This window comes from Carassius carassius, chromosome 29, assembly GCF_963082965.1.
Source record: "Carassius carassius chromosome 29, fCarCar2.1, whole genome shotgun sequence".
NCBI classification, from domain to species: Eukaryota; Metazoa; Chordata; class Actinopteri; order Cypriniformes; family Cyprinidae; genus Carassius; species Carassius carassius.
Window position 1 is genome coordinate 18,302,708 of NC_081783.1, and position 26,132 is coordinate 18,328,839.

At 41.8% G+C, this 26,132-nt stretch overlaps 1 protein-coding gene across 1 annotated transcript in view; it reads right to left on the reverse strand.

The window, feature by feature from the left end:
• Positions 1–25,766, reverse strand: part of LOC132109805 (trafficking protein particle complex subunit 11-like) — a 39,333-nt gene extending 13,567 nt beyond the window's left edge. Inside the window, exons 1-9 of the mRNA XM_059516157.1 lie at positions 25,624–25,766; positions 24,798–25,021; positions 24,494–24,663; positions 23,373–23,443; positions 23,171–23,285; positions 22,820–22,919; positions 22,466–22,539; positions 22,286–22,382; positions 18,761–18,894 (exon numbers count right to left, since the gene is read on the reverse strand). Coding sequence (XP_059372140.1) covers positions 18,761–18,894; positions 22,286–22,382; positions 22,466–22,539; positions 22,820–22,919; positions 23,171–23,285; positions 23,373–23,443; positions 24,494–24,663; positions 24,798–25,001 — 965 coding nt within the window. The 5' untranslated portion in view covers positions 25,002–25,021; positions 25,624–25,766. The remainder of the gene's footprint in view (positions 1–18,760; positions 18,895–22,285; positions 22,383–22,465; positions 22,540–22,819; positions 22,920–23,170; positions 23,286–23,372; positions 23,444–24,493; positions 24,664–24,797; positions 25,022–25,623) is intronic.
• Between the last annotated feature and the right edge of the window lie 366 nt (positions 25,767–26,132).

Here is a 26,132-nt window from a genome sequence, read left to right on the forward strand (position 1 = left end):
TGCTGAGATCTTATTGGCTAACACCAGCTGGGGGCAGCTGGCCAATTGACGCGAAGCATGCAAATACTGACAGGTTCGCGGGCAGTATAAATTACATGGGCGCGAAAATTACGTCAGAATCACGACTGAACGCTAGCACAGCTGATCAAACAGCGATCACGGCGGCTAACGTAAGGTCTCGTTCCCGCCTCTCAGGGAACCGAGGTTACGATAGTAACCGGAGACGTTCCCTCTCGAGGCGGTAACTCAACATTACGTTAGCTAAGATGTATATGGGAACTGTATAAAATCCCGCCGTGAGAGCAGTGAAGATAAGCCCTGAAAGGAATACATCACCCCCACACATAAGCAGGACAGTTCTAGCCAATGTCCGTGTCGCTAAGAGTGCTTGCATCTGATGGGCGGAACTAGACCAATGAGACATCAGCTCCGACCCTAACGAAATTTGCATATCTTCATGCAATAAATGTGAAGCCCGCACTAAACAGGGCAGACACAACACAAAAGCACTCAAGCTTGAGAGTTAAACACAGAGTCGACAGCTTTGCGGTGACAACTGCATAAACCATATAAACCATAACACAGAGTTAGCAGCCATGGTAACTACTGTATAGCTGGTTATAATAGAATGAATTAAACTTAACTCACCGAAAGTACATGTGACGCTACAGAGGGTACATCCAGCTTGTAAAACCTGGCGAATGTGTTCTGGGAAGACCAGCCAGCAGCAAGACATAAATCCTGGATAGACATACCTCTAGCCCAGGCCCAGGAGGAAGATATTGCCCTCACAGAATGGGCTTTGATGTTGAGGGGACAATCCTTCCCTTGGCATTCGTAAGCCAACGCGATAGCGTCCAAAATCCAGTGAGAAAGTCTCTGTTTTGAAATAGCACGTCCCTTATTACATCCACCAAAGCTCACGAACAGCTGGTCCGACTGACGAAAGGCGGCCGAGCGATCCACATACATCCGCAAAGCCCTAACAGGGCAAACAGCGCTCTGAGCATCAGCATCACGCGAGACTGACGGCTCAGCAGATAAGGCGGGCAGGGAAACAACCTGTGCTCTAAATGGTGTAGAGAGTGACTTTGGGACATAACCTGGTCTCGGCCGGAGAGTGATATTACAGTCGCCAGGTCCGAAACAGACGCAATCATCGTTCACCGAAAACGCATGTAGGTCTCCAATGCGCTTCGCCGAGGTGAGAGCAAGAAGCAAGGCAGTCTTCTGGGAAAGCTCCTTAATCCCAATCAAAGCTAAGGGCTCGAACGGCGGTAGAGCTAGAGCTATCAAAACTAGAGCTAAATCCCACGGCGGCACAGAGGGCGGCCGTGAAGGACACAATCTCCTCGCTCCCCTGAGAAAACTGATTACCAGAGCATGCTTTCCGATCGATTGCCCGTCAACCTGGGAACGAAAAGCGGCAATAGCGGCCACATACACCTTCAGCGTGGACGGCAAACTCCCGCAGTCCATTCTGTGCTGTAGAAAGCGTAAAACATCCGACAAGGAAAAGGTGTCCGGGTCAATTTGAATTTCCTCGCACCATTTTGTGAAAACTCCCCACTTCAGAGCGTAGAGCCGTCTCGTAGATGGTGCGCAAGCCTCCGTAAGCGTACTCAGTACCGGTGAGTGCAGAGCGCCCTGCTCGTTTACGGTCCCCGCAGCGGCCACACATGAAGTTTCCACAGCTCGGGGCTGGGGTGCCATATCGTGCCGTTCGCTTGAGACAGCAGGTCCTTCCTGAGGGGGATTTGCCATGGGGGAGCCACCACTAACTCTCTCAGGTCCGCGAACCAGGGCTGATTTGGCCAGTTCGGGGCCACGAGTATAATTGACGCTCTCTCCTCCCTGATTTTGCACAAAACCATAGGCAGAATCTTCACCGGAGGAAACGCGTAAAGTCTGGCTTCCGGCCAGCGCGAAGTCAGAGCATCCCCCGGTAGTGGGGAGTGAGATAGCGAGAAAAACGTCTGACAGTGTGCGTTCTTGCTTGTGGCAAACAAATCCACTTCCGCCCTCCCGAATCATTCCCAAATCATATGAACTGATCCTGGGTGAAGCCTCCACTCTCCTTGAGGAATCCCGTTCCTCGAAAGCATGTACGCTCCGCGGTTCAGGATACCGGGGATGTGCGCCGCTCTTATGGAGAGAAAGTGTCAGTCCGCCCACAAGAGGAGACTCGCTGCCTGTTTGAATAGAGCTCTGGAGCGCACGCCTCCCTGGCGATTTATGTACGAGACCACAGACGTGTTGTCAGTTTGAATCAGTACATGTTGCCACTCCAATTTCGACCGAAAGGCTTGCAGGGCTAAGGAAACCGCTTCTAATTCCAAACGGTTTATGTGCCACGTTCTCTGTGACTCCGACCACAGGCCTGAGGCCGGTACGCCCAGGCACACTGCTCCCCAGCCTGAAGTTGACGTGTCTGTCAAGACCACGGTGCGCTGCGTCACTAAACCCAAAGGAACTCCTGGGCTGAACATATCCGTGCTGTGCCACGGTCTCAGAGTGCTGACGCAACTGTGAGTGACCGTAATTCATTTGTGGCCCGACAACCACATCCTCGGCGGAACTCGAGCTTTTAGCCAAAGCTGTAGCGGTCGCATATACAACAGACCCAGATGGCACACTGAAGAAGCCGCCGCCATAAGACCCAGAAGCCTCTGAAATTCCCTCAGTGGAACCGACCTGCCCGGTCTGAAACGGCGCAGAGTCGATGAGATTGTCTCCATGCGTTCCTGAGAAAGATGGGCTCGCATCGCCATCGAGTCCAAACATATTCCCAGATATGTTATAGTCAGACTCGGTAAAAACACGCTCTTCTGCATATTCACACGCAGTCCAGATAGTGGAGCAGCGTTTCCACGTGACTGATTAGCACATCTCTCGAGTGGGTTAAATCAGCCAATCGTACAGATAATTCAAGATGCGCATTCCGCTCGATCTGAGAAGAGAAATCGCCGCGTCCACACATTTTGAGAATGTGCGGGGGGCCAGGGCCAGGCCAAACGGAAGCACCGAATACTGATAAGCCGTGCCTTCGAAAGCAAACCTGAGGAAGCGCCTGTGGTGCATCGCTATTTGAATATGAAAGTACGCGTCTTTTAGATCCACTGAGGCGAACCAGTCCCCGGGCCGTATCTGAGTCAAAATCTGTTTCAGTGTTGTCATTCTGAATGCACATTTGTGAAGTGCTCGGTTGATGGGTCTCAGGTCCAGAATCGGACTGAGTCCTCCACCCTTCTTTGGCACCATGAAGTAGCGGCTGTAAAACCCGCTTTTCTGCTCGCTTGGAGGGACACGCTCTATCGCTCCTTTTTTGAGCAGACTGAAAACTTCCTGTCTCAGAATTGAAAGGTCTTGGGGCAAAGTCAGTGACGGGACCACGCCGTTGAATCGGGGAGGTCTGCGTTTGAACTGGAGAGAATATCCGTGCTGAATAATTCTCAGTACCCACGGTGAAACGCCTGGGATAGCCCTCCACGCGTCCAGAAAATGAAACAGCGGACGCGTTAGCTCTACGGCCACCGTAGCCACTGATGGCTTGTTTTGACCGGGGCCCCGCCCCCGCGAGGCTAGAAGCACTGGCTGGAGGGCGGCCCGCGGCGGGCATTGTGTGTTGTTGGCACTATATACTATATGTACGCCATTTACACTATATGTAAGCCATTATAATCATGGCTTGTGGCTCTGCGCTGTCCTGAGACAGGGTGAGTGACACAGTGTTGGGTGCACGAGGAAGAGAAAGCTCTTTTTGTGAAAAGATACATGTTTTTATTGTGGAACTCACACAAACAGCATTTAAACACACATTTCGATTTGTCGCCCAAGGGAACCTGGGGGACACGAAGCTTTTGAACATGGCGCTTGGGGGCGGGGCCACCAGCGCGCTCTCTCTTCCTCTTCAGCGGCCCGTCAGGAAGACGGCTTGGTAGCCGAGGATGACGCGCTGGCTGTCTCGCGGCGCAGGCTCCTCTTCCGACTCTGATGTCTCTTTCCAGGCCCTGATCACTGCTTGTTTCTGCCGAAACGGGCGTTCGGTTCAGGGCGGGGCGCTATGGCGGGCTGTCCAGCCGGTCCTTGGGGCTGGCGATGTGCCGATGAAGAGCGGGACCTCGCGGATGAAGACTGGAGTGAGCGACGAGGCATCACGTGGCTCATCGCTTTGGCGCGCTTCTGCGACTCGGAGAAACGCTCCGTGACCGACTCCACGGCATCACCAAAAAGGCCGGAGGGAGTGATTGGAGCGTTTAGAAGCGTCCTGCGGTCAGAGTCCTTCAGGTAAGCTAGGGTAAGCCATAGGTGCCTGTTAAGGACGACCACGAACCCCATGGAACGGCCGATGGCTTGAGCGGAGCGCTTGATAGCCATCAGCGCGAGATCAGTTGCCGCGCGCAGATCCCTGATGACATCAGCATCAACCGCGCCGTCATCGATGGATTGAAGTAGCTTCGCCTGGAACACCTGGAGTATAGCCATGGCGTGAAGGGCAGAAGCTGCCTCCCCTGCAGCAGCATAGGCTTTGTCCGCCTGGTGGGCTGTGAACCTGCACGGCTTGGAGGGCAGGCTGCGGTCGGAACCCAACGCTGAGGAAGACGGGCACAGGTGCGTGGCAACGGTCTCCTCGACGGGGGCATGCGCACATATCCGTGGGCCTCCGCCCCGTCTACGTGCGTGAACATGGCCTGCGTGGCAGAGTGGGTGCGCGCCGATTGGGGTGCAGCCCACGACATCACCACGTGCTCATGTACGTCTGGGAAGAACGGGGTTCTTCTCCTCGATGCAGCCTGGCGGCGGCTCGACTGGAGAAACCACGAGTCCAGCTTACTCTTCACAGGCTCGAGCTCCTCCTGGAGGTCTTCAGGGCCCTCGTGGTCGGGGCGGTCTGACTTTTCGCGCCCATGCAATTTATACTGCCCGCGAACCTGTCAGTATTTGCATGCTTCGCGTCAATTGGCCAGCTGCCCCCAGCTGGCGTTAGCCAATAAGATTTCAGCGAAAGTGGAGAAGGGAGGAGTTCCCATATACGTTTTAGCTGACGTAATGTTGAGTTACCGCCTCAAGAGGGAACCGATGAACTGATGATACTGCGCATGCGTGTAATTATATATAATTGTATGCGTGTATAATATTTTGTTAAACATCGAAAAGTGTGATAAAATAACTATATATATATATATATATATATATATATATATTTTTTTTTTTTTTAAGATGAATGTTTCTAATCTGTATATTGTAGATAATGTATAGGCCAAAGGGGTTTTCAGGGAAGTTGGACAATAATTAAGACTCTAAAGAATATTTAATAGGAATAAGGAATGATTTATGAAATATATCTGTACTGTATTTATAGTTAATGATGACACATTCACAAATTGAGTTTGTAGTAAACAGAACATGAACACGAGTAAAGCAGCTGATGATACTGAACTGCAGCATGTGCCGGTTAGAGCGATTCTCGTTCTCGAGTCAAGAACCGGTTGCATCGGTTTTCGGATCATCAGTACACTGAACTGAAAACCGTTTCTTCCGGAGGCGTCCGATTCGAGAACCGAGGAGCTGATGATACTGCGCATGCGTGATTCAGCATAAAGCCAACTGACTCAATGCACGCGTCTGAACCGAACTGGATCTTCTGTGCTAATGTTATGAGCGCGGGTAAACCGAGGGCTTGAATGAAGGGCAATCTGGCGAAACGCAAGTTCATTTAATAACAAATACATCGCAATAGATTATGAATAGTAAGTGGATCATGGTTTCTGCGTTGATGACACCTAATTTATTTACTTAAATCCTCATATGCACATTATTGCTGTTACTGTATTTGGGTGCATTGTTGCAAAACTTATTTGTAAACGTTTCATGATTATGAGGTTTTTAACTGACTAAAGTTGATTACTGACTTTATATATTTGAATGTTTGATAGACATGACGCCATTACGTCATCGCCAATGACGTCATTACGTCGAGCGTAAAAGAACCGATGAACCGTTTTTTTTCAACCGGTTTATTGAATTGGAAAAGAATCGAACTTCCCATCACTAACTACAATGCTTTGAGCACGCCACAATATATACGCTTACGTGGATGAATTTCAAAATAAAAGACGTCGTTACCACAAATTTACAAACTATTAAAAAAACAAAATCCAACGATTAAACAATACACATTCAAAATAGACAACATTATAAATCATTTAAATATGAAAAATTGAAAGTAAACTATAAAAGGACATAACCAAATCCAGACATCCCAAGTCTCCCGGAAGTTCCGGGAGTCTCCCGCATATCGAAAGCGGCTCCCTGAGACCCGCAAATTAGTTAAAATCTCCCGGAATCTAGACCGAGCGAGCAAAAGCACGCATGCGAAACAGATACTGTGTTTCAAACCGTGTAGCGCATGCACGGCAGAGGGAGAGGGAGCGAGAGACCTTGCGTGTGCGTGCGTGTGTGCGAAGCGCATGTAAGACAGAGAGCATCCTGATTGGCCTGTTTCTGCAAATCAACCAATCAATTGTCAGTGTGGGCGGGCTTTTATCTCTTGTCCCGAACAAAATTAATCAGTTATGTCCATCTAGAAACAGGAGCACCATGGCAGAGGGAGAGTGCCACAAAAAAAAAAAAGTATAAGACACATTTTACGGCAGACTACACGAAAGTGTACCCCTGTCTTATAGGTGTCAAACATAATGACAGTCTTGCTCAAGCATTGCCCATGGAGGGTTATATGATTGCAAAAGGTATGTTGAGGTGAGTTGACAAGTTTCATTTCATCTGCATATTATTCAGGCTAGTTGCCAAGGCTACATGAAAACAACCAACTCCTTAGACCTGTTTAAAATTGCAATGGAAAATAAATAAAAGCAGTTTACATAAATTGTATAAGCAGATTATATAAATAGTAAAAGTAATCTACATATTTAAACATAATTAACGAATAATTACATAGGCCTATAACTTATAGAAATAATATTTTATGCTTTTATATCTGTTAGGGACCACATGTTAGGGAGGCTAAGCGCAGGAAAGGCTGCTCCAATATATCTCAGTTCTCCCATTCAGAAGGTGACTACAGCTGAGATGTATTTCCTTCCTTTTTTTTGGGGGGGGGGGGGGGGGGGGGGGTACCTCCCTGAAATGACTTTTTGCAGGTTGGGATGTCTGCAAATCCTTAACACTCTCACCAAACTATGAGTGCAAATCTAATACCGAATGCATAAGCATGAATAATTTCCATTTATCCCTTTTTTTTTTTTTTTTTTTTACATTTTTATCCCATTTTTTTTTTTTTACACATTTCGATTTAATGACAAAGATTCAAACACGTGAATTTAGAAATATTAAAATTATGCTCATTGACTTGGGTTCCATCGCGATAGCAAAAAGTAAAGGGCTCAGTGGGCAACCCTGACGGGTACCATGATGAAGGCGGAAAGAGGGTGATCTGTTATTGTTTGTGAGAACAGAGGCGGATGGGCAAAGATACAACATCTCAACCCACGAAGAAAAATTTTGTCCCAGTCCAAATTCTTAGATGGTGCTTAATATGTAGGACCATTGCACACTATCAAATGCTTTATAAGCATCCAAGGCTAGAATGGCTATTTTATCATGTTTTCCTTTACTCCTATAGACAATGTTCATGAGCCTACGTACATTATGAAAAGAAAATCTCCCAGGAATAAAGCCTGTTTGGTCTTCATGTATTATTGAACTGATACATTTACTTAACCGGTTTGCTAAGATTTTAGTAAATATTTTAAGATCATTACCATGGTGCTTAATATGTAGGACCATTCCACACTATCAAATGCTTTATAAGCATCCAAGGCTAGAATGGCTATTTTATCATGTTTTCCTTTACTCCTATAGACAATGTTCATGAGCCTACGTACATTATGAAAAGAAAATCTCCCAGGAATAAAGCCTGTTTGGTCTTCATGTATTATTGAACTGATACATTTACTTAACCGGTTTGCTAAGATTTTAGTAAATATTTTAAGATCATTACCATGGTGCTTAATATGTAGGACCATTCCACACTATCAAATGCTTTATAAGCATCCAAGGCTAGAATGGCTATTTTATCATGTTTTCCTTTACTCCTATAGACAATGTTCATGAGCCTACGTACATTATGAAAAGAAAATCTCCCAGGAATAAAGCCTGTTTGGTCTTCATGTATTATTGAACTGATACATTTACTTAACCGGTTTGCTAAGATTTTAGTAAATATTTTAAGATCATTACCAAGGAGGGAAATGGGTCTATAAGAGGAAGGGTCCGTACTATCTTTGACTTTCTTTAAAATCAGTGCAATATTGGCCGAGTAAAGTGTTTCTGGTAATTTTTTGTTTTCAATAGAATTTTTAAACATCCTTAACATCAAGGGGCCAATTTGATTAGAAAAAGCTTTATAAAATTCTATGCAGAAACCATCTGGACCAGCCGCTTTCCCATTGGGAAAACTTCTAATGGCTGTAAAGACTTCTTCCAATGTGATGTCTGAATTTAAGTTTTCCCTCGCATTTTCACTGATTTTAGGAAGTCCTAGGGAGTGGAGGAATTTTGTAATATCAACTGAGCCTACAGTACTTTGAGAGGAATATAATTCCTGATAGAATTCACGGAATACATTATTTATTTCTGTTGGTTTGTTGGTCAAGGCCCCGCATTTAAGCTTGATGGTTTTTATGGCTCTACTAGCTTGTCTAGCAAGCGGTTGGGTTTGTCACCTAGTTCAAATTGTCTCTGCTTTATCTTTGATAAAAGGGTACTAATTTGGGCAGATAAGAGTGTATTATATTCATATTTTAGCTTCATAATACTCGCCAAAGTTAAATTGGACGATGTGAGTTTGAACTGATGCTCTAGCACTGGCAGCTCCATCTCAATTTCTGAAAGTCTTTTGCCCCTCTGCTTTTTCAATTCTGCTTGGAAAGCTATAATTTGGCCTCTAATGACAGCTTTAAGAGCTTCCCATAATGTTGAGTCAGACACATCCCCCTTATCATTCAAAGTAAGAAATTCAGTAATATGGGTGGCAAAAGTTTCCTTAAAACGGTCCTCATTTAATAGAGTGGGATTAAAACGCCAAGAGTAAGGGGAGTTTTCAATCCCAAAGTCTACTGCAATAGAAACTGGGGAGTGATCAGATATTAGAATATTATGGTATTTAGAGGATAAGATCTTGGAGGTTAACTTAAAATCTGTTAAAAAGTAGTCAATCCTTGTGTATGAATTATGAACATTAGAAAAAAAAGAATAATACTTGTCAGTAGGGTGCTGAAGCCTCCAAATATCAAGTATATTAAGTGAATGAATGAGATTATTAAGAACAGTAGCTGAATTAGAAGGTTTGGGAGGGCTGGGGGAGTGCCTATCCATAAAAGGATCCAAGATGCAATTGAAGTCCCCTCCAATAATAAGATAAGTGGAGTTGACATCAGGAATGATATTAAAAACAGATCGGAAAAAATGTGGGTCATCGAAATTCGGAGCGTACAAGTTCACAAATGTAACATGTTTCTCTAAAATTGTGCCAGTCACAATGAGATAACGACCATTGATATCCTGTTTAGTGGACAAATGTTGAAAAGGAATATTCTTGCGTATTAATATAGACACACCACGGGCCTTCGAAGAGAAAGTAGAGTGGTACATTTGGCCTATCCATCTACATCTAAGTCTGTGAGCACAGGAATGCTTAATATGAGTCTCTTGCAGGAACAATATGTCTGCATGCAAAGAATTTAAATGTGTGAAGACTTTAGATCTTTTAACAATATAAAAAAGACTTCGCGTATAAACGAATGCACATTATTACGTTAACGTTACCAATAAACACACACCAAAGCATAAAAACCTGAACAATATTCAGACATTACTGTCCTGGTCATTTTTTAGTCCTCCTTAATGACAAAATTAACAAGTCCATGGGTTGCGCAAGCCATCGGTAACGTAGCTATAGGAACAGTGTCTTACCATGATGTACCACCATAACATTAATCTGCTGCGCGATCCATCACCGTGAGGGATTGTCAATGTATGATTCGGCCTCCTGCGGGGACGAGAATATTTTCTTCGTCTTCTCATGAGTGAAGATGAGACGGGCAGGATACAACAGACCATATTTTATTCCTTTAGCTCTAAGTTTCTCCCGTGCACCGTCAAACTGCTTCCGTTGGGAGGACACCTCTGCTGGAAAATCCGGGAAGATACTGATTCGACCTCCGTCGAAAGAAAGCGGACTTTGGTTACGGGCAAGCCGCAGTATTTCAGTCTTAACAGTATCATGATGAATCCTGGCAATCATAACTCGCGGCCTGTTGTTCACGACGGGGCCAATGCGGTGAGCTCGGTCAACCTTTACACCACGCGGAAAGTTAGCTTCGCCCAGCAGCGAAGGTAACAAGTCAGATACAAACTGTGTAGGGTTACCCTTGTCGACGTTTTCAGGAAGACCGGCGATCTTGATATTTTGCCTGTGGGATCTGGCCTCTAAGTCCGTTACCTTAGACTTCAAAGACGTATTCTCCTGTGATAAATTGGAGCAAAGCTGCTCCAGCTGAGAGATGCGGCGCTCATAGTCAGTGCTAGCCTCTTCCAGGTCAACGATATGTGACGAGTTGGCCGCTAGTGTTGACTTCACTCCTGACAGGGAAGCCTCCAAGTCATTAAATCGCGTAGTCATGGAACTGTCCATTTTCCTAATGGCAGAAAGAATAGCCCTAGGCGAAGGCTCGTCTTCAGCCTCCAGAGTATGAGAAACATCGATGTCTGTGGCCATACTAACATTAACGTTACCTTGACCGCACGTGTTTGTAACAGCCAACTTCGGACTTGCTGGATTGCCTTGACGGAATCGGCAGCCGGGGATGGAGCCTTTTTGATAGCTTTTTTAGATTTATTCATCATTGGCATGTTAATTATGCACAACTATCAAATTTAGCAGGGATAACGAAGTTTTAGATGATTTATTTCGCCAAGTGTGACGGAGCTAAGTGAAAACGCATCCTACTCCATGTGCTGCTCTCTAGCGCCCCCCACCATGTTCCACTTCTGCCGGCTAGCTACGTCTGCACGTCTCCATCTTTTCCTGCAAACACATCCTCCCTAACAAAGTTCCCTGGAGGGGGCAAAGCAGTAGTTGATTTTAACATAAGCAGATGATTTGGAGTGATTGGTGTCAGACTTTGAGGATCACTCAGTCAGTAGTAAGTGGTCTATTATTCACAATGGCCATTGCTTCATACAAGAAAGCTCGTAGAGAGGAGTCATTTAATCTTCCTGGATGAAGTGCAAAAGTAGCATTTAATACAGATCTTACTGTTCTAATTTGACGTTCCATTACGCCACCAACATGACTTGCATGTGGTGCATTCATGATGAAGTCGCACTGATTCTCTGATAGGAAGGTTGTCACTCTCCCCACATCCATTTCCTTAAGTGCATCTTTTAACTCATTTTTTGCTCCCTTAAAGTTGCTCCCTTAATCGGACCTTATCTGTTGCACCGTGCCCATTATTGCAATAAAACAACACAGAGCATTGATGAAAGAATCGGCTGTCATATCAGTAAGCATCTCGATGTGTACAGCACGAGAACTGAAACAAGTAAATAGAACACCATACCGCTTATGAACACTTCTGCCCTGCTTGATAAAAAAGGGGCCAAAGCAATCCATGCCAGTATAAGTAAATGGAGGCGATGGAGCCACTCTCCCTGGGGGAAAATCAGCCATTCTCTGTTCTTCAACAGGTCGTCTATGCTTTCTGCAAACAACACAACTCCTAATATAGGACGTCACAATTCTGTTGATTCCTGGGATCCAAAAGCAATTAGATCTTATCTCATTTATCGTGAATCCTTTCCCTTGATGTGCAACTTTGTTGTGAAAGTGGGCGACAATCAATTCAGTAATTTGATGATTCTTTGGAATTATTATAGGATGTTTCATAGAATCTGGAAAGATTGAACGGCAGAGTCTACCTCCCACCCTGAGCACACCATACTTATCCATGAAAGGGTCAAGAGAGTACAATGCACTGCGAGACATGACACTTCTACCACGTTTAATCTCTCTTAGCTCATCTTTGTATGAACTGCCTTGCATACATTTGATTATGTGAAGTTCTGCTTTTTGTCGCTCTAATACAGTACTGAGACGATTCGATTTTACTTTAGCTCTTCTCAAAAGACGAACTACAGCTCTGATTGCCTTTGACCAAGAAGAAAACTTTGAAATACCATCCATCAAACTCAAGAGTTTTTGTGCAGTCAGTGTTCAAAGTACAAAATGTTTTTACCTCTGGATCTCCAAACAGAAGTTCAGGAACATGTTATTTTGATACAGATATTCTGTCCCACAGGAACTTAGGGCCAGTAAACCAATTTGAAACAAGCACCTCATTCACTGTTAAACCTCTGGATGCGTGATCAGCAGGGTTTTCCTCTGTTGGAACATAGTGCCATTGCTGGGGAGTTGTACTGAGATGTATTCTTTGTACTCGATTTGCGAAAAATGTGTGGAATCTGCATGCCTCATTACTTATATATCCCAATACTACTTTGGAGTCTGTCCAAAAGGTTTCCTTGATAACAGCATAGTCCAATTCCTTCTTAAAGAGTAACTAAAACCCTAAACCAACTTTTTTTAGTTACTGATCTATAAGAATGGGGCTTTATTAGTGCTGTTCATTGATTCGAGTAACTTTTTTGACATTTGAGTATAAAGTGTTTTAATTCTACAATATATGGTGTAAAAACGTGTGAGTGCTGCCCTCTTCAGGTTGAACGGTGGCTACTGCAGTTGATTTTTCCTATTGGATGTTGCGGTGGCAAGTGACGTAAGCGGTGTCAGGTGACGTAAGCAGTTTCCAGCTCACCACGCCCCTTGGTACGAGCTACCACGCCCTTGGCAGTATAAAACCATCAAAATCACTGTAGTGAGTCAGGAGCTGGAATTGCGAGTATTGGCAACGACCAGAATAGACTATTATAGCATCTTTCAGCATAGCAATTATATAGTTATTTAGATCTTCAAGTTAGCGTAGATTTATCTGTATTTAGTACAGTGGTCAGGATGGTACGGAGGTGTGTTGCTAGTTGCGACAGCACTGCTGGACTGCATAGTTTACCAGCAGACTTTAAAATTAAGTGCCAGTGGTTGCATGCACTTGGCCTGGAAGACCGCAAGTTCCCTCCTAGAGCTCAAGTGTGCAAACTGCATTTTACACGGGATTGCTTCTCCAACACAATGGAGGTGGAAATGGGCTTCTCCACACAGCTCGCGCTGAAAAGCGACACGGTGAGGGAGTTAAGACCGCAGTTTGAGCCAGCGGCTCGAATTGATATGAACAGACACCTCGACACCCTCCACTTCAGGTGAAAGTGGGGGAGAAAAGTCCTCTACTTTAAATGATCGCTCTGTTGCAAAGCTACTTGCGTCATTACAGTCACTCTCCATTTTAGCGTCTCTAACAGCAGCTGTCAATCAATCCGTCACTGCGGGTCTCAGGATCACGCCGCACTCGCTCAGCCCCGCCCTCGGTTCATCCCCTCTATCTCCGCTGTGATCTGCCCATTTTTCAAATATTGTCAGTGGGTGGAGTCAGGCTCTGAGCAGGGGTTAGTTACACTTTAAGCATACTACTCACTTTGACAGAAACAACGGCAGCAGCTAACTCTAATCTGGGGATCGTTGTAACCTTGAGAGGTGCAACTCTTGATTTCGCCATCACTAGTGCACAGTGAATGTCTCCGTCCTTATTTTTAAGTCTCAAATATGAACACTGTCCATATCCATGGACACTAGCATCAGAAAAGTGATGCAATTCAGCTTGAATAGCTCTTCCGAAACTAGCTGGTGCATATGTTCGTGAGATATCCATTTTCTGCAGATCATTCAAGCCTTGTTTCCATTGCTCCCACCTTAGAATAAATGCATCTGGTAAAGGATCGTCCCATCCTCTGCCACGCTTACATACTTCCTGTAGTGTTCTCTTTCCGTGCAACAGCACAGGTGCAATAAGTCCTAAAGGATCATAGATCGAAGCAACAGTAGACAATATGCCACGCCGAGTAGCAGGTTGATTCTTCAACTGAACATTAAACTTGAAAAAAAGTCAGATTCTCTTTCCCACTGCATACCTAGAGTTCTTTCTAGGTGTAACTCAAATGCAAGATCAAAATTTTCCACGTCAGAAATCTTTTCTGAAGTAGGAATGCTGTCCAGCACTATTTTGCTATTCGACATGAATTTGTGGAGCCGTAAGCCACTGGTAGCACAGAGTTTGCATGCTTCTTCTGCAATTTTAATGGCTTCTTCTGCATTTTCCACACTTATCACTCCATCATCTACATAGAAATTTTTAATCACAAACTGTGACCCCAAAGGATACAACTCCCTGTTTTCAATTGCAAGATGCTTCAAGCCATAATTTGCACAGCCTGAGGATGAGGTTGCACCAAAGAGATGGACTTTCATACGAAATTCGCTGGCAGGTTGGTTCAAATTTCCATCCTTCCACCAAAGGAAGCACAAAAAGTCTCTGTCAGACTCATCTACATGAAACTGATGATACATCTTCTCTTTATCACACATAAGCGCAATGGGATGTTGACTAAATCGAATTAAGATGCCGTACAAATTATTTATTAGATCAGGGCCTTGAAGTAAATGATCATTTAACGAGTAACCCTGATACCTTGCAGAGCAGTCGAAGACGACGTGCAGCTTATCAACCTTTTTCGGATGAAAAACACCATGATGAGGTAAGTACCACGTTTCCCCTTCCTTGCTCCCGTTGTGTACTTCCTCAGCATCTCCTCGTTGAAAGATTTCACTCATGAATTCACTGTAACGTTCCTTATACAATTCATCCTTCACTAATTTTCTTTTGAGATGACTGAGTCGAACCATAGCACACTGCTTGTTATTTGGTAACTTTGGTCTTACTTTAAAGGGAAGTGGCATTTGATAATGGCCATGAACATTCTTCTGTATACCTTCCTTTAACTTCTCAAGAAAGAGAATATCATCCTGGGACACCTTTGTGCTCTCTTCTTCAGTGTCTTTAAACTCCCTCTCAAGGACACGAATCACATCACCTGGTGTGATAGAAGGGAACTCCTTAACCGTAATGCAATGACACAATCCACTGACTCCAGACATATCGGAATGTGGTGAAGAACAACCTACTATGCTCCATCCTAAGTCCGTCCGAATGGCATAGGGTTCCTCATGTCCTCCATTATTATTTTTTGGGGAGCCATCGACCTTGAAAAATTGTACCCTATTAAAAGAGCAACATCACAGTCCTGTAATGGAGGTATCTTGCCCACAAGGGCCGTAAGATGATTCCAGTTTTTAGCAACTTCACAAGTAGGAATGTGGCTACGATTAACAGGTATACAATCTTTGGTATAAGTAGGTGGCAAATCGATATAGTTAACGGACTTCTATGCTCGAACTTGAAGTCCTGACACTCTTTCACTCTGTAAGACAGTATCTTTTCCAAGCCTAGTGGTGAGCTTCAGTTGCACTGGAAACGTAGTTGTCTGTAAAACACCACACACTCCCTTAGCAATGAATGTGGTATCACTCTGCGAATCAAGAAGTGCATACACCAATCTCTCATAACTTGGATTCTGTTTTGTGGACACCCAGACAGGTACAATCATTGAGGTATACGTATTTCGCTCTTCTCCAGTTACACTCAAGGCCATTGCATTCATTACATCTTTACAATCACTCTGAGACCTTGCTGCAGATGGTAAAATCCTAATCATTTTCACAAAGTTATCATCATGCAAACTATTTGGATGTCTTCTCTTACAAACATTGCAAGTGAGACGACAGTGACATTCCTTCGCGCTGTGACCAGGCTTTAAACATCCATAGCAAAGTCTCTTTTCCTGGACATATTTCCATCGCTCCTCCAATGGTTTGCTGAGAAAACTACAACAGCTGTCAAGTTGGTGATTATCTTCCTGACAAAGCACACACAGCATTTTGTTCACAGGTTTGATCACTTTTCGACTCTCTGTGTTCGATTGAGTGGTGAAAATTCTAACTCGGCTTCTCTTGGTCTCTTTCAGATTTATCTTCTCAGTGGTAGGTTCTGCAGCACAAAGAATGTGAAAGGATGTAACAGGATTACAAGCAATTTCCGATTCAGTGGACACAAATGCAGCAAATTCTTTAAAAGTGGGATACTCATGATTTTCAGAAAGAGATTGCGTGACTTGATGGTTCCATCTGCTGATTGCCCAATCAGGTAATTTCAACACAAGTTTCTGATTTTCTTGGTAATCATTTAAAATTAGGAGACCTTTGACATGTGGCATGGCACCCTGGCATGCATTTAAAAAAGTCAGAGAAGGCCTGAAGACTAATGGCATCCTTTGGGTGAATTCTGGGCCAGCTTTTCTCTAAAGGCCTTTTGTATTATGTATGATTGGCCATAATGATTGTTCAGTTTGTTCCATGCATCTTGATAGGCTTCCATCATCTGTTCTGAAGAAGGTGCCTTCTAAAGCTTTTCTAGCAGGACCACTCACATATTTCTTTAGATAAAACAACTTATCAGCATAAGAAATAGTTTTCGTGTCAACAAGTGCCACAAAGGATTGTTTAAACTCTATAAAATGAATAGGGTCACCAGTAAAAACAGGAGGTTCTGGCTTGCTCATAGACATGCCATCTTGAAATGCTTGAATAAGAAGAGGTATATCAGTCGCTGACGCTTCAACTGTTGCCTTTTTGGTATCACGACGCACCTTTTGAAACGTTTCTTGCTTTTCCATACTTACTAGAGACAAATCTGAATCGGATTCATTTGAACTACTACAATCTTTGGACAAATGAGTCTTTTCTTTCTCAATTTCCTGATTGTAGATTTCAAGTTTAGCTTCAGCTGCTTTCAGATCTCTTTGTGCTTGAATTCGCTCTAGCTTCTTTACCTCGACATCAAGAGCTCTTTTATGTTGTGCTTCTAGCTGCTTTATTTTTTCTCTTTGGTTTGATTCTTCTAGTAGAACATTATATGCAGCTTGCTTGGCTGCTACTTCTACTGCAGCATCTACACGTTTGGCTTCTAAACTTGATATAACAGAGCGGTGGCTGGAGTTACTGGTTTTCTGACTAAATTGTGATACCGTTGAACCAAAGATTGAGTGGGAATACTGATGGTCTAATAAGGTACGAAGTCGCCTTTTCTCCCTTTCATCATCAAAATCTCCATCTACACCCGTTATTCTTTCATTAACAATTTTAATAATGTCAGCTGTAACTGCTTCACACGCGTCCATTTTTCTCCTCATTTCAATATTAGGTGATAGATGCTGCCTAAATTCATCATAAGCACACAGGACCTTATGTTTAGCTGTCTCCAAAGTGTCACTCAAAATAGCTAATTGAGTTTCTAATGCATCTGATTTAAGATGCTCACGTGCGATACAGGCTTCTATTTTCCATTGATTATATAGAGATGCAACCTTTTTCTCCTTCTTTTGTGACTCTTCTTGCTGATAGGCTAACATTTTTTCAGTAAGAACAGGCTTACGTTTTGAATGGCGTGTACCCTCACTTTGAGTTTCTACATTATGGCTATCAGTTTGCCCATCTGCCTCCTTTGCACCCGCCACTGATTTAGACATTCTTACATTTGCAACTCACCAAAATTAGAAACACTATTCACATTTAACATTCAAGTTAATACATTGTACATTCATTAAATTCACTTTAACCACATGCCCTGAAACATTAACTTACATTAACTTAAACGTGAAACTAATATTTGATCCATTATTAGGCGGACTACACACCCAGTAATGTCCGTTCACCTTTAAATCAGGCACAAGAGAGAAAAGATTTAATCACTTCAGAATTAATTTCATTTTTTTGTCTTTGGTACTCACTGCATTCCACCAAACACATTGGAACAGTTATCTCCTTTCGACCAATTCATTAAAACGGTCCATTCGCTATCCGTAGATTTGTAGAGTTGTCCGTTGAAACTTCACTTTAATCTTGATCACTCACACTGCCCTCAATGAGCGCGCTGACTTTAAAGTTCTTCCACCATCCATGGCGTTCCTTGAACAGCACAGGGGATCGACGATGGTAAGCGCTTACTGTAGCTTCCTGGCTTAAAAATGTTGAACTCTTTTCACTGATGATTCATAATGAGCTTTATTAAAGATCCGTCACCGTAGATTTGCAGTAATCACCGTTAAATGCCGTAAGACATCACGAAATCACCGTAAGAGCTTTACATGAAAAAAAAAAAACATAATATAAATAAACCATAAAACAAACATACATCAAATCATATACAAACTAATACCCATTATTACATTACATAAAACAAGAACTCCAAAACAATACAGATAAGTCAATTTTACCTTATTCTCCACTTAAACCAGGAGCTAAATCCTTGAAGTTCTCTTTAACCGTATGCCTTTGGATGAATCAACCACGTGCGGCGTAGCTGCGCTCCTTACTACAATGCTTTGAGCACACTACAATATATACGCTTAAGTGGATGAATTTCAAAATAAAAGACCTCATTACCACAAATGTACAAACTAATAAAAAATTTAAAAAATCCAACGTTTTAACAATACACATTCAAAATAGACAACATTATAAATCATTTAAATATGAAAAATTTAAAGTAAACTGTATAAAAGGACATAACCAAATCCTTAACAAAAAATGTGTGCATGTGGCAGGGTTGAATCTTACTGTTTGGACATCCAGGCTGTGTGTTCAAACGCCAGCTCAGCGCTACCAATTTTCTTCTTGCACAGGTCGATGTGTTTGCGGAACTGAGCAATGGCATCCAGCGGGGTGTTGTGCTGAAAGCAGAGCCTGCAGATCTGTGAGAGAAGACCACCAGTAGACACTCAATGAAGAGAAACACTCTGAACAAAACACAACTGAACGTGACAGTGCTATTTAGAAAAGAATGAAAACAGGAAATGAACTCGGGCCAGTTTCCTGTGTGGCGTTTACAGCTGATTAGATGACACATCATAAAGGCGATGTCCACATTTCTCATTTTCGTTTAGTTTAAAGTGCCCCTATGGACCCTTTTCACCAAGACAGCGTGTTTAGAATCGTAAATCCTCAAACGTTTTTCACATTTTTTCTTTAAGTGTATGTACATTTATAATAATATACATTTGCATAAAAAAAAACAGTTAACAGTTAATGCGAGGGTGTTTCTAATTTTTTTCCTTTTATTTAAAGTCATGAAAACAGCATTGTGGAGTTTTTCAGAATCAGAATAAGCTTTATTGCCAGGTATGTTTACACATACAAGGAATTTGTTTTCATGATAAAAGCTCCTTAGTGCAACAGAATGACAGCGACAGAACAAAAAACACATAATAAAATAATAAAAAATACAAATAAGTAGGTAAAGAATGCCAACATACAAATTGACAATTGTATGACAGGTATATTACAAAAAGCAGTTATGTATGTACAGGTATATTATGTGCAAAATTTAAGTGTACACTAAATATGTGTGTTAGATAAATAAGTGTATGTGTATATAAATATAAATAGTGTAGTATGTTCTACAGTTATTATCAAGTGTTCATTAGATGGATTGCCTGAGGGAAGAAACTGTTCCTGTGTCTGGTCGTTCTGGTGCTCAGTGCTCTGTAGCGTCGACCAGAAGGCAACAGTTCAAAGAGTGAGTGTGCTGGATGTGAGGGGCCCAGAGTGATAATGCCAGCCCTTTTGCTCAATCTGGATAACTACAGTTCTTGAATAGAAGGGTGGGTTGTACTGATGATCTGCTTAGCCGTCCGGACTACCCTCTGTAGTCTTTTGAGGTCAGATTTAGAAGCTGAGCTGAACCAGACAGTTACTGAAGTGCAGAAGATGGATTCGGTGATGGTGGAGTAAAACTGTTTCAGCAGCTCCTGTGGCAGGTTAAACTTCCTCAGCTGGCAAAGGAAGTACAACCTCTGCTGAGCCTTTTTCACAATGGAGTCAATGTGAATGTCCCACTTCAGGTCCTGAGAGATAGTGGTGCCCAGGAACCTGAATGACTCCACTGCAGTCACAGTGCTGTTCATGATGGTGAGTCGGGGGAGTGCAGGGAGGTTTCTCCTGAAGTCCACGATCATCTCCATTGTTTTGAGCGTGTTAAGCTCCAGGTTGCTGAGAGTGCACCGGACGGCCAGCTCTTTAACCTCCTGTCTGTAAGCAGACTCGTCACTGTCCTGAATGAGGCCGATGAGTGTGGTGTCATCTGCAAACTTCAGGAGCTTGACAGAGGGGTCCTTAGATGTGCAGTTGTTAGTAATGTACAGGGAGAAGAGAAGTGAGGAGAGAACGCAGCCCTGGGGAGCTCCGGTGCTGATTGTACGGGTGCTGGATGTGTATTTTCCCAGCCTCACTAGCTGCTGCCTGAGACTGAGGTGGGCACGGGAGCGGAGTTAGTTTGGGCAGGAGGAGGTTTGGAATGATAGTGTTAAAGGCCGAGCTGAAGTCCACAAACATGATCCTCACATAAGTCCCCGGTCTGTCTAGGTGTTGCAGAAAATAATGCAGTCCAAAGTTTACTGCATCGTCCACGGACCTGTTTGATCTGTAGGCAAACTGAAGAGGATCCAGCAAGGATCCAGTAATGTCCTTTAGGTGGGCCAGCACCAGTGTTTCAAATGACTTCATGACTACAGACATTAAAGCCACAGGCCAGTAGTCATTTAGTCCTGTAATTTTGGATTTCTTTGGGATGGGGATGATGGTGGAGCGTTTGAAGCATGAAGGGACTTCACACAGCTCCAGTGATCTGTTGAAGATCTGGTCAGGACAGGATTTCAGACAGGCTGGTGTAACACAATCTGGGCCTGGTGCTTTTTTCCTTTTTCTGCTTCCGGAAGACCTGGTGCACAGCATCCTCGCTTATCTGTATTGATGGTGTGGGGGAGAGGGGGGTTGCAGGAGTTGTGAATGGTGTGAACGGTTATTTGGAGAGGCGTTCAGGAAGGGGAACAATGTCTTGTATAAACAGACTAAATACACACTGGAAAAGGAGATCAGATTTGTTTTTTGATTTCTTTTACTATTTGAGAAAATGGGAATGCAAAACATATTTTTGGCACTCTCCTATTCATTGATCTTAAAGTTAACCTAACTATGATGACTTCAGCTGCTGAAAAACCCATAAATGTGAAAAAAGGTCCATTATAGGTTTTTGAAAATGCAGTGTGTAACACAACTCTAAGTGAATGAAAACATCCTGCAAAGCTTTAAATATGAAAGTCCACACTTTATAAAGTTATTTGCTGCGTCCCAATGTGCCTACTTATACTACGTTCTTAAAATATGTACTCTTTTGATGTAGAAAAAGTACACACTTTTGAGTGTGTAGTAAAAGTCTCCACAACAGCGAGAATCAAAACTACACTTTCTTTCTTTGCGTGAACATTCGGGCAGTGTTATGCAAAACTTCCCACACAGTTAAGTAGACATGGGGGCTAGTTTAAACGAGGAGTTTTAGGAGGGAGTGGATGAGTCTTAACTTTTAAATAGAATATCTCTTTGAGTTTGAGACTTTAGGGATCTTATCTATTCACAAACAGCTTGTAACACTCCAAAGAGAAAGGAAAACTTAAAATCACATTATATGACCCCTTTAAAACAAATCCCAAGCCATTTCATGTTGACGTCAACATGAAACATTAGCCTATTGTCCGCCCACTTGTTGCTCTTTTTGCGTTGGTCTGAATGAAAATGCAAATTCATTCTTTGCCACTAGGTGCTACTGCTACTGCCGTTGTGAGTAGTGTTACAGGCTCATAATATTAGTAACTCAATTCCAAGGCCATCTGTTGTTTTTAGAAGAAACAGGATTGAAATTTGGATCTTTCTTTGTTTTTTGTTTTTGGGTTAAATAATGTATAAAACCTTCTTATTTGCTTATGTTTTCTTAAAAATATCCACAATAAAAGGTACATATAATAAAAATCACAAAAAAAGAAGAAGTAAAACTTACATAAAAAATTTGAAAAAAATATAACTAAAACTAAAACGAACAAAACCCCTAAAACATAATAAAAACTAATATATATATATATATATATAACATTTGAAAAAAAAATGTAAAAATGACAAAACACACACACAAAAAAAAAATTTGAACTCAAAATATTGTCAATGATACAACGATAATATCAATTTCACTAAAATGATACCCCTCAAAGCAATATGCAAGCACCATCCACACTTTGTTCAGAAAATCTAGTTCACCTTGTAGTTGATGAATCCAGCCATGGTTTTTATCTCAAGCATGTTGGTTTCATGAGCTCTGAGTTCATGAACGAGGCTATAAGCAGTCCTGTAATATCTGTAAGACAGCATATGGAATGTGTGAGTTATCATAAATAAAAACAAAAAAGCAGTGTCAAAATTGCTGTTGAGAGCTCTTACTTGAGGGCGTTCTGTGTGTCCTGCTTCAGTTCACTGAAGAAGCCAATTTTAAACTGGTGCCTGACAAACAGCAACTAGAATTTACAGCATTCATAGGTTACTATTGTGCAAGTTGAGCTTTTTCACACTTAACAGATAACTAATAAATTAAGAATCACAATAAAAATAACAATTGTTAATAACTTATTTAGAAAGAGGCAACTGCATGCCACAATCTTCGTGTAGGATTCGCATTCAAAAGAATCCTGAATTAATTTCTTGCTGTTTATACTTGTTGTAATGCCTCTTTTGAGTGTTAGGAACTTCTTTATAAAGAAATTCAGGTTTTATATTTGCAGTCGGGCTCCTGGTTACCTGGTGTGTAGTTTTATTGAGGAACTCCTTGTGAGATTTCACTCTCCTGATCTCATTATAATAGTAGGTCTGTGCATGTTCGTAGAATGCGTTTTCCAACCTGCAGGCATATAAATATATAACACAAAACTAACGTGTGAATATACAAGTAGCTTCAGTCCCTTTTTGTAATGTAATATAGGCTGCGATCGAGGCTATATTAACCATATTTTTAACATATAAGAACGGTGCAGCCATTTGTAACTTGAATGCGTAAGCAAGTCATTTTTGATTTTATCACATACAAAGACGGACCTGAATCGGTCTTTCGGGGATAATGAACACACACTCTGCATCTAGAGAGACTCTAACCTAATGATGTATCCCACCAGGTGGTCAGTATGGGGCAGGACAAACAGGGACTTCCCAGACAGGTCACAGGCACCACATAGAGCAGAAGCCCTCTCAGATGCCACCAGATCTTCACCTGAGACACAACCACATCTTCACCCATCAACATCTGCTCAAGATATACACTGAACTTCCTGAATCATGGATTTCAGTTTTGTGATACCTGGTGGGAGAGGAGTTTTCTTCTGAATCAAAACAACAGCAACCTTCGTGTTTCTTCCTTGTAAACTTGTCCTGTGAGAAACAGATACATCTCAGAGCAGCAAACAAGAACAAAAAACACCTGTTAGGATTTGTCCCAGTGTCTATTCACCCAAGAGTTTTGGATTCTGTTACAAAATTATCCTGTGCTATTTTAGTATTATTTACATACTATTACTTTTTTATATATATATATATTTTATAGTTTTATATAAATTTTATTATTATTTAAATTAACTTTAATTTGTATATTTTACATTTTAATTTTGTAACTTTAGAATTTTGCCTTTGACATTTTGTTTTTGTGTAAATATTTCTATTTAGCGTTAATTTATTTTATTTCATTTTAGGTTTTCCATTTTTATTAGTTTTTAGAAATATTTCTATTTAGCTTTAATTGGTTTTTAATTCAGTTAACTAAAAGCTAGTTTTAATCATTTTAGTTCTACAAATTCTTTATTTATAATTTTTTTTTTTTATCTAATATTCATTCATTCATTTATATATATATATATACATATATATACATACATATATATACATATATATACATACATATATATACATATATATATATATATACATATATATACACATATATATAGTATAGTTAGTATAGTATAGTAACCATTAGAAGTCGTGGCCTAATGGTTAGAGAGTCGGACTCCCAATCGAAAGGAATTGTGGGTGGGGGGAGTGCATGTACAGTTCTCTCTCCACCTTCAATACCATGACTTAGGTGCCCTTGAGCAAGGCATTGAACCCCCAACTGCTCCCCGGGCGCCGCAGCATAAATGGCTGCCCACTGCTCCGGGTGTGTGCTCACAGTGTGTGTGTGTGTGTTCACTGCTCTGTGTGTGTGCATTTCGGATGGGTTAAATGCAGAGCACAAATTCTGAGTATGGGTCACCATACTTGGCTGAATGTCACTTTCACTTTCACTTCACCTTCACTTTCACTTTCACTTTCACTTTCATATATATATATATATATATATCAGCTTTACTGCAATATCCAGGAACTATTTTAATTGTTTAATAATAGCACCAAATTGAGCTTTGTGACCTTTTCATAAAACTATACCTGACAATTTCCACTTTGGTTGCACATTCGGATTGCTTTTCCTTCCACTGTGGATCGTCCCAGTCCAGCTCATAGAACAGCACGACCAGCGCAGGCACCAGATTGAGATGTTTATTCATCCAGCCCGTCTTCAGTATCCCTTTAGGGATGTACCACTCATATGATGTTCTCTAACATAAAAAGAAAGTGTCAACACAGTTACCCAACAGCCCAGTAGTGTCCAAATCATAAGAAATATTTATAAAGAGCATAAAGCATATTTTTTAGTATATTTTTAGAAAGTTTCAAAGCTCTTTTGTCTCACCTTGGTTCTGCACTTTGGATACTCGTGGTCTCCAGCCAGAACTTTAAAAGAGATGGGCACTCTGTCTGCCCGCCGGTTGGCACAGAAGGCATCCCATATGGCTCTGTGGATGGCATTATAAACCACGTCTAGTCCTGTCAGAGCCACAAAGGCCATAGGCCTGCAGCACAGCTCTGGGGGAAGATCCCATTGAGCTGGACTCATGATGCCGACCAACAGATCCCCTGACCAGCACAAAATAAACACACACCAACTCAATATTATAGACTGAGAGGCAAGTTTCTTTCATTTGATATGGGTTGTTCATTGGAGATAGATGACCATGGTTTATGTTCTCAAGTATCCTGCAGACAAAGACTTGAACAACAGAAATCTCGGGGTAATGAAGACAGGAAATAAACGACACTGACAAATACACATATTAATCTTATATATATATATATATATATATATATATATATATGTGTGTATGTGTGTGTATATATATATATATATATATATATATATATATATATATATATATACATATATATATATATATATATATATATACATATATATATATATATATATATATACATATATATATATATATATATATATATACATATATAAATGATAAATCTAATGACGTTTTTTTTTTTGCAAACTGTCAAAGGATAAACTGCAAAGCATCTGAATCCTTCAGTTATCACCCGTGACAGCTGATGCTACTCTGTGAATGCTAAAGCTAACGCTCATTAACAGCCTGTTAAACAACATTAACATGCGCAGCGCTGTCACTTATAACAAGTAAATATTGGTGTATGAGCTGGGATGTATTTACCTTTAGTTTTAAGTAGTGTTTTGCTCGGTTTTCAGCAGGCTTGCCTAATGCCTAACGTTACATTTATGCACTGCTCTTGTTTTTAATTCAATGTAAACCCCACCTTCATCATGACATATGACTGCTTCTTCTTTCGGCGGCTCTTCGCATCGTGTTGCAGGAGACGCGTGTCTTTACCGCCACCTGCTGGACTTATGCTGTTCTTACAGCCACTCCACAGACTCAATTTGAAACTGCATAGTAGCCTACTACTCTTATTACTTTTATCATATCTTTTTATAGCAAAAATAGGAAGAGTAGCATGCTAGTACGCGGTTACGAAATCAGCATGTGACAGTTGTAAGAAAAGTCTTTAGAAATTTACCGGCGACGCTCCTTGATGAGGAATAATATTTTTAATGTGTATTTGTTTAATGAGGTCGTTTTAACCATATATATATATATATATATATATATATATATATATGGGTTTAACCCCCATATGTAGACTTAGAATGCAGTGATGTAGA